General features: G+C 43.6%; 1 protein-coding gene across 1 annotated transcript in view; it reads left to right on the forward strand.

Annotated features, from left to right (window-relative positions):
- Nucleotides 1-3,846: 3,846 nt before the first annotated feature.
- Nucleotides 3,847-18,227, forward strand: part of cngb1a (cyclic nucleotide gated channel subunit beta 1a) — a 38,979-nt gene continuing 24,598 nt past the window's right edge. The window contains 16 exon segments of the mRNA XM_076083164.1: nt 3,847-3,963; nt 4,324-4,357; nt 4,443-4,488; nt 5,254-5,356; nt 5,472-5,491; nt 6,848-6,947; nt 7,643-7,667; nt 7,750-7,813; nt 8,740-8,852; nt 8,942-9,008; nt 11,319-11,379; nt 11,463-11,490; nt 14,515-14,627; nt 15,265-15,362; nt 15,506-15,646; nt 15,936-15,977. Coding sequence (XP_075939279.1) covers nt 3,847-3,963; nt 4,324-4,357; nt 4,443-4,488; nt 5,254-5,356; nt 5,472-5,491; nt 6,848-6,947; nt 7,643-7,667; nt 7,750-7,813; nt 8,740-8,852; nt 8,942-9,008; nt 11,319-11,379; nt 11,463-11,490; nt 14,515-14,627; nt 15,265-15,362; nt 15,506-15,646; nt 15,936-15,977 — 1,172 coding nt within the window.

The following is an 18,227-nucleotide window of genomic DNA, read 5'->3' on the forward strand; positions in this document are numbered from 1 at the left end:
AATTGTATACATCTAGGTGAAACGTACTGCGAGGGCTGCATCGTTGAAATATTGTAGGGGGCGCTATCGAGCCGACTTGCCACTCTGAAGCATTAAAATCACATCAGGTAACTACATTCAGGATTTTAAATGTGTGTGCCAAGTTTGCTTATGTTTCGAGCATTTTTAGCCCCTCAAAATTACCTTTGTTTTTCACGGCGAAGACTGCGTCGCCACGGCGACGGGGTTCGACGAAACATCAAAAGCTTCATGAACTGGCATTATGAACTTCTTATATTTGTGTGGAACTAATTTGATGTTGATCTAATTTACCTACTAAGAGAAACAAGCCAAAGTATAAAGACTTTAACTTCCTGTTACCAGTAGGTGGCGCTATGACTATGATTCAAAATTGGCCTGCAGATGTCTTCAGGACTGGAGTCTAATCAAACATGTGAAATCTGGTAAAGATCTGATGATGTGGAGTCGAGTTACATCAGTTTATTTCTTCATGGCGAAGGATCGAAATTCGCCGAGCCGCCACGTCGCCGCCCTTCGACAACGTCTTACAATCTTCACATTGAAGCATTATCAAGGTCTTAAGACTTTTCTGACAACATTTGAGAGGGATCTGATTAATCTGTGAGGAGCAGGATGTCAAAGTACAAAACCTGCAAGGTCCGGTTGCCACTAGGTGGCGCTATTACTATGATTCTAAATTGTCTTACAGATGTGTTCCGAGTCAGGATGTTATGACATATGAGAGATTTGGAGCAGATTAGACAATGTACGGCCGAGTTACAACAACTTCCTGTTTCCAGCATCCCAAGCACCTCCTTTTTGCGACGAAAGACACGAAATAATAATAATAAACAATCGAATAACAATAGGTCCTCCGCTCCGACTACGTCGGTGCTCGGGCCCTAATAAATTACATTATATTACAGTCATTTAGCAGACGCTTTTATCCAAAGCGACTTACAATAAGTGAATTCAACATCGGTTTTCAAGAGAACTACTGGTCACCAGAAGTTATAAGTGCATCTCCTTTCTTCAAACAAGCATCTAAGAGCATAAACCAGAGCAGAAGTACAGTGCAGAAACAAACAAATGCAGAAACAAACAAATGCAATAAGTGCAACAAACTAGTATGAATACAATAAATGCTAAGTAGGTGCTAAGTGGAAGGTTCAGAGTAGGCCTTCTTGAAGAGGTGAGTTTTCAGCCTGCGCCGAAAGATGGGCAGCGACTCTGCTGTCCTGACGTCAGTGGGGAGTTCATTCCACCACTGAGGGGCCAGGACAGAAAACAGCCGCGAGCAGGTCGATCGGCCGCAGGGACCTCTGAGCGACGGGGCAACCAATCGCCTCGAGGCAGCAGAGCGAAGTGGTCGGGCGGGGGTAAATACAGTGTAAAGTGTTCTAAAAACAACAATGGGAATAAATACAGTCTCAAGTATTCTAAAAACAACAATGTGAATAAACACGATTTAAAGGATTATTACTGGATCTACTGAAGATGACACTCAAGTGGAGGCACGCATCGCTGCGTGCTTGGCTGACATCTCGAAGTAAAAAACTAGGCTAAATATTAGGCTAAACTAGGCTAAATACTGTATGTCCGTGGACCTAATAAAACATCAACTGCTTTGTGCTAAGCTAGGCTAAACGTGTCTGTGGACCTAGTGAAACATCCTACTGCTTTGTGCTAAGCTAGGATAAACGTGTCCACAGAGCTAATGAAACATCCCACTGCGTTGTGCTAAGCTCGGCTTAACGTTTCTTTGGACCTAATGAAACATCCCATTGCTTTGTGCTAAGCTAGGATACACATGTCTGTGGACCTAATGAAACATCCCACTGCTTTATGCTAAGATAGACTAAATGTTTATTTGGACCTAATGAAACATCCCACTGCTTTGTGCTAAGCTAGGATAAACATGTCTGTGGACCTAATGAAACATGCCACTGCTTTGTGCTAAGCTAGGCTAAACATGTCCACAAACCTAATGAAACATCCCACTGCTTTATGCTAAGCTAGGCTAAACCTGTCCACAAACCTAATGAAACATCCCACTGCTTTATGCTAAGCTAGGCTACACGTGTCCGTCTGTCCATCCCGCTCCCTCTATCCCACTCTGCCCTTCAGCTCCTCAGTAATCCTGTTAGCAGAGTTCCTCCATAATCTTCCCACAGGGTTCAGATCCCTGCAGGTCTTCACAGCTTCTTCACTGCAGGTCTGAGGGATGCTGCTGGACCCTGACTGAACACCTCAGGTAGGACCAGAGACCATCAGCACATAGACCACACACGTCTACACTACACCCCAAAGTACAACGGCTCCATAGACGCCGGCAGCCGCCGTGGAAACGCTGTAGAGGACAGTGGATTAGTTGTTCTGTCTGCTGGATTCTTTTGGTTCAGTTTTGGTTGATCTGAAACGTGCAGTGAATGTTTGTTTTTGTTTGAGCTAAACTAGAACTGAAGCATGGTTGGAGAGCCTTAATAGAAAATGTGAGTTAAGAAAACAAGTGAAGGGCTTTAAGAAGTGCTCACTCGTCTCATCAGTCTGTAATCAGAGATCTGATTCTGGTCTGACTGTGGGTCAATAACACACTGACCATCTTCATACAGGTTTAACAAAAGCGTTACAGGAAACCAGAAAGGTTTGGACCAACAACAACCTGAATCCTGTTAGCTGTCCTTTGACCTGATGGTCTGATGGACCTCTCATATCCAGATGGTCAACATCGAACCAATCAGGCTGCCATATACGGTCCAGATCCGGCTCACATCCAGTCCTTCGGTCCTGGAACACAGCCGAGGGTCCCGACACTCAACCAAATTCATCCAGACCAAAGTGAGATGAATCAACATCTGCTGCTGGTGAACTGGATGTCATGTCTCCAGTGACTGGCTGGGTAGCTAACTGGTTAACTGGTCACCTGACTGGCTAATTAATTAATTGTCTGACTGGTAACAAGTTAAAGTGTACGTGACAAACTGGCCACCAGTTGTGTACGTCCAGTAGCACCGTGACACAGCTGCAGTCTGTGGTGGATTAGGGTCATGAGCAGTCCGCTGTGATTGAGGCTGACACTCAGCCAGACCTGATCGAAACACCTTTAAGCACCGACCACAGACGGCTCAGATGTAAACTTTATAGAGATGATTACTGATTTATATTCCAGTTGATGAGCCTCACAGGATTTAATTTTTTTAAAGTTTCCAAAATACACAACCAACACGTTTTCAAATCAAATACTGACGCTTGGTCAGTTTCCCTTCAAACTAGGTCTCTCTAGGTTGCTCTAGGTTCGCTCGTCGTCTCTCTAGGTTGCTCTATAGGTCTATCTATGGTGCTCTAGGTTGCTCTAGGTTGCTCTAGGTTCGCTCGTTGTCTCTCTAGGTTGTTCCAGGTCTCTCTATGGTGCTCTAGGTCGCTCTAGGTTGCTGTAGGTTTGCTCTGGGTCTCTCTAGGTTGCTCTAGATTCGCTCTTGGTCTATCTAGGTTGCTCTAGGTTGATCTAAGTTTACTCTTGGTCTCTCTACATCGCTCTATGGTTGCTCTGAGTTTGCTCTTGGTCTCTCTATGGCTCTCTGTGGTTGCTCTAGGTTGCTCTTAGTCGCTCAAGGTCACTTTTGGTTGCTCTGGGTTGCTCTAGGTCACTCTAGGTTTTCTCTAGGTTGCTCTTTTTTTTGGAACATAAAAAGTTCCAGGTATTTATATTTTCCTTTTTTTGATGACATGAAAACAGAAAGAACATTTTAAGCCTTAAACACACAGATTCCTCCAGCTTGTGTTGGATGACAGTTGCACTTCATTCCCAGCATTGACGCTCTCTGTTTGTGTGTTTGTTCTTCGAGGATGTTGAGCTGGGTGGTCAAGGTGGTTCCCCAGCTGCCTCAGCCTTCAATAGTTGAAGAGCAGAAAGAGGCCCCGCCCCCTGCTTCAGCCCCGCCCCTTCCCACGACCACGCCGCCTGTCACTGTAAGTCAAACCCCCTTTATCATTCACGTTTTTGTTATTTTCATTTTGTCTTTTTCAGCCGATGTAAAAATGTTGTTTAAGTTTATTAACATGAGTGTCTTCTACAGTGTCTTTTTTGATACAACTGGGAGATGCCAATGTCAAAAACTTAACTTTCATGTTCAATTAATTTGTAGATATTTTGATATTTCTTGCTTTTATATGAATCCTACACATACAGTTGTGAAGTTAATGAATTCAGAAATAGGACTTTAAAATATATAATTTACATATGAAATGTATTTCAGTTCAACAAATAAATATTAAATGATGTATAGTATTTTTATCTACGTTTTATGTTTTCAACAGGAAAAGAAAGTAAAATTTCAAGATGAGTGCAAAAACGAGGGTAAGACATGAACACAGTGAAACTGATGTGGTTCAGTTTTGTTCTTCACACTAAACAGAAACATTAATCATTGTTTTATTCCCAGCTCCTAAAGCGGCCAAACTCAATCAGCAGGCAGCAGAGGAGAACAGGTGAGTTATACTGACATCCACAATCATAAGACACAATGATAAGAAACCAAAGTCATGATAGTTTATTAAAACCAAAGTCATGATAGTTTACTAAAACCAAAGTCATGATAGTTTATTAAAACCAAAGTCATGATAGTTTACTAAAACCAAAGTCATGATAGTTTATTAAAACCAAAGTCATGATAGTTTATTAAAACCAAAGTCATGATAGTTTACTAAAACCAAAGTCATGATAGTTTATTAAAACCAAAGTCATGATAGTTTACTAAAACCAAAGTCATGATAGTTTATTAAAACCAAAGTCATGATAGTTTACTAAAACCAAAGTCATGATAGTTTATTAAAACCAAAGTCATGATAGTTTACTAAAACCAAAGTTATGATAGTTTATTAAAACCAAAGTCATGATAGTTTATTAAAACCAAAGTCATGATAGTTTACTAAAACCAAAGTCATGATAGTTTATTAAAACCAAAGTCATGATAGTTTATTGAAACCAAAGTCATGATAGTTTATTAAAACCAAAGTCATGATAGTTTATTAAAACCAAAGTCATGATAGGATTTGTCAGTTTTCCTCACTGATATGAGATATATGTTAACCTTGTATTACTTAAATTTGCATACCTTGATTTGAGCCATGTCTTTGACATAACAAGGCTTTTACTTTAATTAATTCATTTCAATTGATTTGGTTTTTCCGTTTCAGTTCAAAACTAACTGTGAGTGAATTGAAATGTTAAAACTCTGAATTGTATGTCCTCAGTCCAGCACCTGGCTCTCAGCCTGGTGTGCTGATGTGGATCAGCGGCGCTCTGCCCCAACCTGCAGTCTTACCAAAGCTGAGTCGAGCTAACTCCACCACCAAGGTGAGGATAAGGTAATGAACCGGGATCAGATGTTACAACTGAGACTCATTGTGAGTTCAGGTCACCTGTATGTCCTGGTAATGTTTTATCCTTTCCTCATCACCTCTGTTCACAGGTCGAAAACACAACAACCAGGTAAATATTGAATGTTTGTGTGTGTGTGTGAGAGAGTGTGTGTGTGTGTGTGTGTGTGTGTGTGTGTGTGTGTGTGTGTGTGAGAGAGTGTGTGTGTGTGTGTGTGTGTGTGTGTGTGTGTGTGTGTGTGTGTGTGTGTGTGTGTGTGTGTGAGTGTGTGTGTGTGTGAGTGTGTGTGTCAAACATTTGAACCACAAGAAACCAACTAAATAAGACATAATAAATCATTTTGATAAGACTTGAGTCTTGTCTTGGACTTAATTTGATAAGACTTGATTCTTGTCTTAGGCCTGCTTTGATAATACATGAGACTAGTCTTAGACTTGCTTTGATCGTGAGCTAAGTTTTGCAGTTTTGTTTTGGATTTGCTATGATAAGACATGAGTCTTGGTCTTACTTTGATAAACGTGGGTCTTGTCTTGGACTTAATTTGATCCGACCTTTCTTTAAAAAAACAAGACTTGACTTCGACTTCTTTTGAAAAGACTTTTGTCTTTACTTGGACTTGTTTTGATGAAACGTTAGACCTGACTTACTTGTGCTTTGATAAGACTTGATCTGGACCTTTATAATAAGACTTGAGACTTGACTTGGATTTGCTTAACTCAGACTTGTTTAGATAAAATATAATACCTGACTTGGCCTTGATTTGATTAAACCTGAGACTTGATTTGATCTGTTTGTCTTTACTTGGACTTGTTTCAAAGAGTTGAGACTTGACTTGGACAGTTGTTCATGTTGGTGAGATGGTGGACTAGAAGTTAATCTGTTGTGACCCCTGATGTCGGAACACTGTCCTGAGGTCCTGGACTGGCTTTTGTGGTTGTGACGTCTCAGTCCAGACATAAGTCTGACTCCTACCTCAAGTATTTAAATAAGAAACTGAGTCTCTAGTCTGTTCCGGTTTACTGACAGACAACAACAAAATGAGTTTGTTCCCTCTGTTCTTTCTTCTCTCTGGACGACAGTAAACCTGAAGAAGAGTGAGTAATCATGACCTAATAGTGAGCTCTTTATGAACCCATCAACAGATAGACTGCCCAATACTGAGCTACTGCATAAAGCCATTTAGAGGCAGACTGCCAAATAGTGAGCTACTTCATAAACAACCCTAAAAGCACAGTGGTACTTTACATTTCACCTTCATTCCATCACTCAGTTGTCATGAATTCAACAGAATGACATATTCTGTTCAGTCATAACCAGAAATAAAGAAACTGAAAGTGGCCCAAAGCCATCAGCTGCTTTCGTTGATCACATGATCCTTATTATAAGATGATCCTTATAATAATATTGATTTCTCGTCCTCTGGTGGTCAAACACACCAATGCTGTTTCCTGTTGTCTTTTACCTCAGAACAGGGATGATGGCTTGGATCGCTCAGGGTTTGGAGAAAGTCGTCCCTCAGCCTGATGTGAACAGGAAGGAGACATCACCGGCTCAGCCGCCCACTGAGGTACATGAGGTCCTAGCTACAGGACGTCCTGCATGAATACAGTTGAGGAACACACTCATGTGACTTGTATTAGGGAGCAAGAGGATGGCTGTCTGTCATTACACCTCCTGAAACTGAGGTTATTTGGGCAGCAATTGATTGAAATTCATGTTGACTTAATGAACCAGCTTGATCTAAAATAAGATCAATTCTTATTCACATGAAAATGACTGCAGTCTTTTTCCATTTTAGGAAATAGACCTCTTCAGAATGATACAACTCACAATCACCTTGAAGAATATTGATTAATCCCAAAAAGTACCAAAAATCAGAGTTAATCATAAATATTCTGGCGTGGAATATTTAACTTTTCAGAATTATTCAGAGTTTTCAGGATTAATCAAAGTTATTTCACTAACCCTAAAATCTGAAGTCAAACTAAACTAAAGAATTGTGGGTGCGTTTTTCATTATTTAACAAAATATGTTAAGTTTAAATATTAAAACATGTTTAATAAGAACATGTAGATATATAAAAGGGATCCTACACTTCCCATGATGCACCTTACCTGGTGAAAAGTTTCTAAAGCAGCCGTTCTGTTATGATGATGTCATAGGAAACCCTGATGACATTATAAACTTTAAACCTCCATCTTAGAAACCTCCCACGCTCCCGGTCCGCTGGTCATGTGACCTTGTGTGTTTGTTTCTCTTCAGGTGCGTCAAACAGCAGCTGCAACAGGTGAGAACCCATCAGGATAATCAGCTGAGACCTTAAATGAATTAAACAGAGTCAATAAATCACTGGTTTCTCTCAGCTGCAGAGCTTCAGGTCACTGTGGTGGAGGTGGGATCAACCCGAGAGGACAACAAGCCCCTCCCACCCAGGTCTGTGTGTGTGTGTGTGTGTGTGTGTGTGTGTTAAACATAAGTTCTTATTAAGAGCTCACAGAATGTTTTCACAATCAAAGCGATCAAAGTGGAACACCAGTCGGGTCGGTATGATTATTGATTATTGATCAGAAGTGCAGACTGTTTGACTGAACAGTTAGTTTAGAGGTGAAGAACTTCTCCTGACACAAACGTGTTGTAACCAGTAGAAAACGTTTACGTACATGAAACATGAGGTTCAGTGTCTCACTCAAGGACACTTGGACATGTAGACAGTAGGAACCGGGATCAAACCTCCGACCTCGTGGTTAAAGGACCACCCGCTCTACCCACTGAGATCTTTCTAGACATCCAGATACCCTGGAGTTCCAGAGCCTGCCGTTTAAATAAACTCCGTCCTTTCAAACTGTATTTAGACCTCGTGGGACTCAAAGAGTCATCAGCTGACTCCATGTTTTCAGATCAGATCAGACATACTGTCACGTTGATTTCATTTAAATGTACGGCGGCTTACACCTCATAACCACTCTTCTCCTTCCAAGAAGGAAGGTTGTTAAGCAGGAAACAGCAGGTAAATAATATCAGCTCAACAACAAGCTCAGTGATCAGATTAAATCTAATGAGCTGTAAACCTGGAGCCATTTGGAAACCAACCAAAACGTGTTTTTAGAAACAGCTGACTGTCTCAACCACACAGGGAACAAGTTAAGGTCTCATAGCAATGAGATACGTATCTACTGTACTGACATCAGATATATATGTTTGTTTATTTAGAGGTCGAGGTACAATGTGATTAGAGTAGCTCACCAGACCTGAGATCTGTCACATTATTGTTTTGGTGGCCTCCTCCAGTCAATAAATGGGTTTTTGGTCAGTAATGTATTTGTGATATTTGAACACATTTGTGTTTGTGTGACTGACAGGATGATCGACTGGATTAAACACGGTTTAGAGAAGGTGGTTTCTCAGCCGGAGATTCATGTTCGCTCAAAGACTGAAGTCAACGAGAAGACTGATGCTCCGGCTTCAACTGCAGGTCATCATCAAATCATCTCGACATGTATTTACCTCAGAGTGAGGATAAACTCTGCTGACCTGAGACTCTCCTCTTTGTTTCTACAGTAGAGGCACCAAAACCTGCTCCGGCTCCAAAACCTGCTCCGGCTCCAAAACCTGCTGCTGACACTGAAAAGTTAGTGAATCTTTGTCAGTGGATTGAAGAACATTATGAAAACTATAATTCAAGAGGGAGATATTAAAAGATACTCGTAGTTGGTCCTAAAAGACAGAAACAGGATATTTATTCACATTTAGCATCATTGTTTCTGAAATAGTGAGTCAGAAACCTTGGTATTATTTTGGATACTTTTATCCACATTACCAACATCATCAATACAGCGTTTTATTACCTTAAAAATATCCATCCATCCTGCATCATCCATCCATCAGGCTGTCAGCAGTTCGATCCCCGGCTCTTCTAGTCCATGTCCATGTTTCCTTCGGCAAGACGCTTTACCCAAAACGACTCCCGCAGGCTGTTCCTGCTGTGTATGAATGTTAGTTAGAGTCCTGATGGGCAGGTGGCACCTTGCATGGTAGAACCTGTCATCAGTGTATGAATGGGTGTGAATGGTTGCATGATGTAATGTAGAGTTAAAGAGCTTTGAGTTCTTTATTTATTATCCATCCATCATCCGTCATACAGTATATCATCTGTCATGGGGGCAGCAGGGTATTCCAGACGTTTTCCAGCTCTTCCAGGGCGTCTTACCAGTAGGACATGCAGGGAAAAGCTCTAAAGGGAGCTTCCTCTTCACCACAACGGTCCGGTGCAACGTCTTCATCACTGCTGGCACCGCACAGAACCGCCCGTCCCAGACTAAGGACCCACTTTCCCGGCGAGGCTAAGCAATGTGATAATGCTGTTTCTCCAACACATAATCTCTCTGCGGGTCTGCAGCTCTCCTCCTCTGTTGAACACAGCCTGAGCCAGAACTTCCTTGAGGTCAACCAAAAGGTTTGGTTTACCTGGTCTGTCTTGCAGCCTCCCCCCCCCATCTGATCTATCTGATCAAAGACATACAGCCGCAGATCTGATGATACGACCACAAAGTCGACCATCGATCTTTGGCCGAGGGTGTTCTGGTACCAAGTACACTTATGAACCGCTCTATGCTCCAACAAGGTGTTTGTTATGACCAGCAAAGAAGATCCAATAACAAACCACCACAGGAAGGCTGTTCCTCCAAATCAGCACCCTCCGGGTTACTCCATTATTGCCCATGTGAGCATTGGAGTCACGGAGGAGAACTATAGAGTCCCCAGTTGGCGGCCTTTAGAGGACAGCCCCCACCGCATCAGTTCCAGTTCCTTACCCACCAGAGAGGTGACGTTCTACGTTCCTAGAGCCAGTCTACGATGACGGGGGTCAGTATGCCTAGGTCCCCGCTTTTAGCTGCTACTTGGCTCACAATGCAGCTGACCCAGACATCATCCCTGCATGTGGTGGGACCCCAGGGCAGCAGCTCCATGTCGATTTTAGAGGCTGTGCTCGGCAGAGCCCCATGTGCTAAGAGGGAAGCTCCCTCCCAGGTCTGGCTCCAGAAGGGGGCCCCTGTTTCCCTTTACCTGTGCGAGGTGCAACCACTCTTTTCTGGCTGATTCATATAGGGTCAGTGAGTGGCTTTTGTCCCCTCCACAGAGACCACTTTGCTTTGGGAGACCCTACCAGGAGCCATTGCTCCATTCATATCTGAATGTAGCAGGTTGGACTCTAACATGTTATATGCAGGATTATCCAAATAGGATTAGCTCCAGCTCATTTAAAATGCAGTAGCCAGGCTCCCATTGGCTCCTGATACAATACAGAATCAACTTTAAAATCCTGCTAATATTCTATAAGGCACTTAATGTTTTGGTTCCTCAATACAATTCTGACTTCCAATCAGGCAGAGGACTTCTAGCTGCACCCAGAAGTAGAACCAGGTCCGGTGAAGGTGCTATTATAGTCCTGGTCTCTAGGACAAGCTGCCTGGTGTGTGTGTGTGTGTGTGTGTGTGTGTGTGTGTGTGTGTGTGTGTGTGTGTGTGTGTGTGTGTGTGTGTGTGTGTGTGTGTGTGTGTGCAGGGGTTTCTGTTTGATTGCTTGCTTCCTATTAATTAACATAAAAACACAACAACATTAGAGCACAAAGCTGAACTGGGGTTCTTCTACTGGAAAACTGAAAAAGTAAAGGACTTTCCAGGAAACAAACCGTATATCAAATGGCTGGATGAATAAATACATAAAATATAAATACACTGGTAGAAACATAGAAACAACTCTCATGACATCAAATTTGCTAAACAGCTTACATTTGCTATGCTAACTGTTTGTAGATATTTTACCCTCAACTACAGATTCATATGTAACACTGTGTACACAATGTGAAAGTGTTAGAGGATCTAAGTTTAGGACAAATGTTTGAGGACATGTGGTCTAATCCGTCTCTGTGTGTTGACAGTATGATGGGATGGATCGTCAGCGAGTTTGGACGCATGTTGCCTCAGCCGGTCCAGAAGCAGGTATGATTCCTCTCATACGTATGAATCCTCGTTAGGACAGCAGACCCCAACATGTCGTCATAATATTTGTTCTCCTCATGCAGGACGCAGACAGCGACGAGGTGCAGAACAGTGAGTAGAACCTTTTCTATCGGTAACTATCACATGAAGCCCACAATCAGCATCACGTTGCTCTGGTTTCTGGGTATTTTAGAGAGTAATTCCACAGAGCTGTTGGCAGCTGGCTTTTGTTAGTATATAAATACAATATGCAGGTAATAAACAGATGCTGCACACACGGCTTCACTATGACGTTTGGACAGGAAGATGTTTAGAAGTGCAGAGGAACAGCTTGGAGTAGCATCATTATCAAAAAGGGGACTGGAGCAACACTTTGGATTCACCAAACGTTTGATTAGCAACACTGTGAAAGGCCAAACCAGATGCTGAAATCAAATCAAATCAATCAAACATGACTGAGATTCATTTATCTTTCTTTAACTTCCAGTGTTGAAACTTATTTAAACCATATTTAGAACTCCTCACCTTGCTGCAGTGATGTAGAAGTGTACTCCAGGGTGTGTCGGTACACTGTGACATCACTGTTGGGTGTGGTCCAGGTGTTAATGACTCCCTAACTGATTGATTGATTGGTAGATTGATGGGCTTTGCTAGTATTGATTGGCAGCGGTTGGTGTCAGTGATGAGGCGGACTCTAACCGCGCTGCTCTTCTCCTTCTGTTTCAGGGGGGAAAGGCGGCAAGAGCCCCTTAAAATAAAAGGAGAAGGAAGAGCAGGACAGAGTCACTCACACTGACACTGACTGAAGGACAGACAGACAGACAGACACACAGACACACAGACACACACACACACAGACACACACACACACAGACAGACAGAGACACAGACAGACAGACACACACACACACAGACAGACAGAGACACAGACAGACAGACACACAGACAGAGAGACAGACACACAGACAGACAGACAGAGAGACAGACAGACACACAGACAGACAGACAGACAGAGACACAGACAGACAGACACACAGACAGACACACAGACACACAGACAGACAGAGAGACAGACACACAGACAGACAGAGACACAGACAAACAGACAGACAGAGACACAGACAGAGAGACAGACAGACAGACAGACACACAGACAGACAGACAGACAGACACACACACAGACAGACAGACAGACACACACACATACACACAGACAGAGAGACAGACACACAGAGAGACAGACAGACAGACAGAGAGACAGACACACAGACAGACAGACAGACAGACACACAGACAGACAGACAGACAGACACACAGACTCTAGACAGCGATAAAAAGAAGTGCTTTGCGTATTTTTTATTTATGAACTTTTCTTACTGAAGAACCTAAAGGGATGAAATATAAATGATTTGTTTTTACACATATTTGAACATGTGTACATCTGGAAGATGATTGTATGAGATGCATAAATTAGTTTTCTTCAGTAATCTCTCTGGTTTTGCTAATAATGAACATACATATATCTAAATCTAAATCTCTGTATCTCACAGAATGGATTATGACAAACCACCAAGTCTTTATTTTATACCACATAATAAAAGGACAGACTGATTATTCTGCCGTTGGAGCTTCTTCATACTGGAAACTCACATGAGCTATTAGTGACAGATCTGGAATCTGGGCTGCCAATAGTTTCTATTTAATAGACTTTTGCTGATGATATAAAGGCAGCTAATTAAGGATTGCAACTCACTAAAGCATTTTCCTGTATGTTTATGAAAATAAAGAAATTGGGGGAAAATTTGTGCAGGAAATAGAAATCAATCAATCAATGAGTCTATCAAACAATTATTAAATGTCCAAACCTGTAAATGATACTCTGTAAGCATGTAATGTAAACCTCCACAGTGTTTGCATTGCAGATGGCATCAGATTTTCATCTGTGTGTTTGTTATATTGATTTTTACTCATTTTCATTTTAATGTATCTCTTAAGGTTCAAAAACAGATTAATTAATGAATTCTTTGATCAAATTATATTGAATCAGATTCTCATTTATTCCAGAAAATAGACAAAAATAGCCAGAATCATAAATTCTCTTTATCTGCGACATGAATTTATAATTTCCAGTGTGGTTATGTATGCAAGAGATACACACACACATGTGTATATAGATATATACACCTCTGTGGTTATGAAGTCTTTTGAGCGCCTTGTCCTGTCCCACCTAAAAACCCTCCCTGACCCAATCCTGGACCTCCTGCAGTTCACCTACAGAGCCAACAGGTCTGTAGACGATGCAGTCAACATGGCCCTTCACTTCATCCTCCAGCATCTGGACTCCTCAGGACCCTACACCAGGATCCTGTTTGTGGACTTCAGCTCTGCCTTCAACACCATCATCCCGTCTCTGCTGCATGACACGCTCTCCCAGCTGCACGTGCCCGACTCCACCTGCAAGTGGATCACAGACTTCCTGTCTGACAGGAAGCAGCACGTGAAGCTGGGAAAACACGTTTCAGTCTCCCGGACCATCAGCACCGGTTCCCCCCAAGGCTGCGTTCTTTCCCCTCTGCTCTTCTCCCTGTACACCAACAGCTGCACCTCCAGTCACCAGTCCATCAAGCTCCTGAAGTACATCACTACATCACGGTCTGGTACGCTGCAGCCACAGCCAAGGACAAGGGCAGGCTGCAGCGCATCATTCGCTCTGCTGAGAGCTGAGGTCCATCAGGACCAAGACCTCACGCCACATGAACAGTTTTTTCCCTTCTTCAGTTGGGCTCATCAACAAACCCCGGGTCCCCCACTGACTCTGACATCCCCAGGACAATTTCCTACCAGTCACTCCCCTGCACATCCCTTCTAGATTTCTTATTTAAATAAACTCGACACTTTTACACTGCACTTACATCTCACTTGTTTATAGTTCTGTTATCTGTTCGTTTGTGCACTTTATTTTATATTTTACTGTAAATTTTAATATGTTTCTACTTTTTGCACTGTGTTGATTGTTGTTGATTGTTTAATGTTATGCACCACCCGTCATGTCAAATTCTTTGTATGTGCAACATACCATGGCAATAAACGGTTCTGATTCTGATTGTGATATATCTTCTGTCATGTGGCATTCAGTAAACATTGTACAGAAGAAGACGGACCTGGTGCTGGAGGAAATGGGACAGGACGAGGACAAAGAGGTGAAGCAGAAGGAGGTTAGAGACGAGTCACAGAAGACAGAGGATCTGGTGAGTACCGACCCTTTCTGAGCATTCTACTCGGAGCATAATACAGATATAAACATGCTAACATGCTAATGGTAGCATGTTTATATTAGTTGTTAACATGCATGTTATAATGTTAACCAGAGTAATTAGAAAGGAGCTGTGGTAGCAGAGTCGGACCATGAAACTAAGAATAGTACCACTGTAGTTCCAGGGTAAGCCATACTTTAAAGGGTACTGTGGTACTTCAGCAGCTACAACAAGCTAACACAAGGAGCTAGCTACTTGTAAAGGCCTAAATAAAATGGATTTTTTCAGTGATGTGTTTAAAGCCAACGTATCATCATGCATGATTTGTATATCCTATGAAATGTTACTCCTCATTTTTCATGCATGTTCCTACAAAAGTCAGCCACACATGTCAATGTTTACTCATTACATGAAACATCTGTTAGGTCTGTGCAACAAAAGTACTTAGGTTCAGGAAAAGAAGTCGTTTGGGTTAAAATAACCGCAGAAGTGAAGTTACTGAAGTACACAAGTTACATAATAAAATAAACGCTGACTTCTCGTTTCAATATTCAGACTGGTACTGAAGTAGTACTCGACACAGATGTTTCCATGTGAAGATAATTTGATCTCTCTCTCCGGTTGGTTGCAGACAGGAGATGCAGCGGTGACCAAAGTGGATCAGTGTAGTCCACCGATGGACATCAAGACAGAGGCTGGAGATGAGGTTCTGGTTCACATGGAGGACAGGTCACTGACCCCTCTTTGTTTGGCCTTTGTTATTGTTGGATGTGACACCAGCCAGGCTTTGTCTTTCCTTTGTTCAGATTCTACATTTAAAAGTGTAATTCCCTGTAGTGTTGGTGAGTATCTGAGCTCTTTCGTGTCCACAGACTGCAGCAGCACCATCTGCTGGAGGCGGCCCGCGCCGCTGAGGAGATGGCCAGGAAGGCGGCGGAGGAGGCGGTCCGACAGCTAGAGGTGGAGCATTCGGCTAAGATCATCATAGAAACACTACCAGAGTCCAACGAGCAGTAAGTCACATGAACACACACAGCTCATACAAATGTGTCCACAGTCATTTTAAACCCTGCTTCTATGAACTGTCAGCATCTCAGGAACTAATGAGACACACCCTGATTTTGAGCTTGTATTATTTCAGCCAATGCAGTGCCAATTCTAACAGAAACAGCTAAAGTATCTCACAGCATCGGCTGATTCTTTTCTCTTTAAAGAAAAGCTGAATCTGAGATAGACTCGGTTATACACTAGATACCACAAGTACACACAGACAAACACTGTCCTGCTGTTTGTTCTCAACAGACTGCCCAACATCCTTGAGGAGGAAAATGAGGACGATCCAGAGTAAGTCCATCTTCATGAACAGCACCTCCCTACTGCTATCTCACATCCTGCTGCTTTGTTAAACGTTCATAGCAAACCGCTACTGAAACTTCTGTGGTGACTGAAAATGACTTGGGCACGCTCATCGGTTGTTTGTGGTGGATCCACCTTTATCCCACTACTGATATCTATCTTCTCCTCTGACCATGAGGTGTTCATGCTCAGTGGGTTTGTGGTTGGAGTGTTGCTTTAGAATCAGAATGAGAATCAGAATCAGAACCGTTTATTGCCAAGGAAGTTTGCACCTACAAGGAATTTGTCGTGGCGGTTGGTGCGTAACATTTAACAATAAACAATAACATTAAACTATCAGCAATCAACACAGTGCGAGAAATAGAAACATTAAAATTTACAATAAAATATAAAATAAAGTGCACAACAAAACAGATAACAGGACTGTAAAACAAGTCAAGTGTAAGTGAAATGTTAAAAGTGACGAGAGTGTTTAAATAAAGAAACAAGGATGTGCAGGGGAGAGCCCAGAAGGAAATGTCCTGGGGATGACAGTCAGTGGGGGACCCGGGCTTTGTTAATGAGCCCGACTGCGGAGGGGAAGAAACTGTTTGTGTGGCGTGAGGTCTTGGTTCTGATGGACCGCAGCCTCCAGCCAGATTGAAGGGGCACAAACAGATCATGTCCAGGGTGAGAGGGGTCGGCTACAATCTTTCGTGCTCGCTTCAGGGTCCTTGAAGCAAACAGGTCCTGGAGGGACAGCAGATTGCAACCAATCACCCTCTCAGCAGAGCGAATGATGTGCTGCAGTCTGCCCTTGTCCTTGGCTGTGGCTGCAGCGTACCAGACCGTGATGGAGGAGCAGAGGATGGACTCAATGATGGCTGTGTAGAAATGCACCATCATTGACTTTGGCAGGATGAATTTCTTCAGCTGCCTCAAATAGTACATCCTCTGCTGAGCCTTCTTGGTGATGGAGCTGATGTTCAGCTCCTACTTGAGGTCCTGGGATATGATGGAGCCCAGGAAGCAGAAGGACTCCACCATGTCGACGGGGGAGTCACACAGTGATAGGGGCCGGTGGGGCTGCGTTCTTCCTGAAATCCACAACTATCTCCACTGTCTTTAGAGCGTTGAGCTCCAAGTTGTTCAGACCGCACCAGGTCACCAGATGGTCAGTCTCCCACCTGTAGGCGGACTCATCCCCACCAGAGATGAGTCCAATGAGGGTGGTGTCATCCGCGAACTTCAGGAGCTTGATGGACTGGTGAGTGGAGGTGCAGCTGTTGGTGTACAGGGAGAAGAGCAGAGGGGAAAGAACGCAGCCTTGGGGGAAACCGGTGCTGATGTTCCTGGAGGCTGAGACGTGCTTACCCAGCTTCACGTGCTGCTTCCTGTCAGACAGGAAGTCTGTGATCCACTTGCAGGTGGAGTCGGGCACCTGCAGCTGGGAGAGCTTGCTATGCAGCAGAGACGGGATGATGGTGTTGAAAGCAGAGCTGAAGTCCACAAACAGGATCCTGGCGTAGGTTCCTGGGGAGTCCAGATGCTGGAGGATGAAGTGAAGGGCCATGTTGACTGCGTCATCTACAGATCTGTTGGCTACTGCAGGGGGTCCAGGAGTGGGTCGGTGAGGGTTTTTAGGTGGGACAGGACAAGGCGCTCAAAAGACTTCATGACCACAGAGGTCAGGGCGACGGGCCTGTAGTCATTGAGTCCTGTGATCCTTGGTTTTTTAGGGACAGGGATGATGGTGGAGGCCTTGAAGCAGGCTGGTACGTGGCATGTCTCCAGGGAGGTGTTAAAGATGTCTGTGAACACCGGAGACAGCTGATCAGCACAATGCTTCAGGGTGGAGGGGGAGACCAAGTCTGGGCCGGCTGCTTTACGGGGGTTCTGTTTTTTAAAAAGCCTGTTGACATCACTGTCCAGAATAGAGAGAGTCGTCACTGGGGAGGGGGGTGGGTGGGGGGGGGGGGGGGGGGGGGGGCGCTGGGATGGGTGATACAGAGGCATGGGCCCCTGCTGAGCTGGGGGAGGGGGGGCTGGTGGTCTGGGGCTGGTTGATGGGGCTGTGGGGGATGGAGTCAGGACTGTCCCATTGTCTTTCGAATCTGCAGTAGAACTCATTCAGCTCGTCTGCCAGGCGGAGGTCGTTCATGGAGTGGGGGGTTTTTGGCTTGTAGTTGGTAATCTGTCTGAGACCTCTCCAGACAGAAGCAGAGTCATTGGCTGAGAGCTGATGTTGCAGTTTCTCAG

The sequence above is a fragment of the Anarhichas minor genome, unplaced genomic scaffold (genome assembly GCF_050575085.1).
Source record: "Anarhichas minor isolate MPS153535 unplaced genomic scaffold, ASM5057508v1 ptg000123l, whole genome shotgun sequence".
Classification (NCBI taxonomy): domain Eukaryota; kingdom Metazoa; phylum Chordata; class Actinopteri; order Perciformes; family Anarhichadidae; genus Anarhichas; species Anarhichas minor.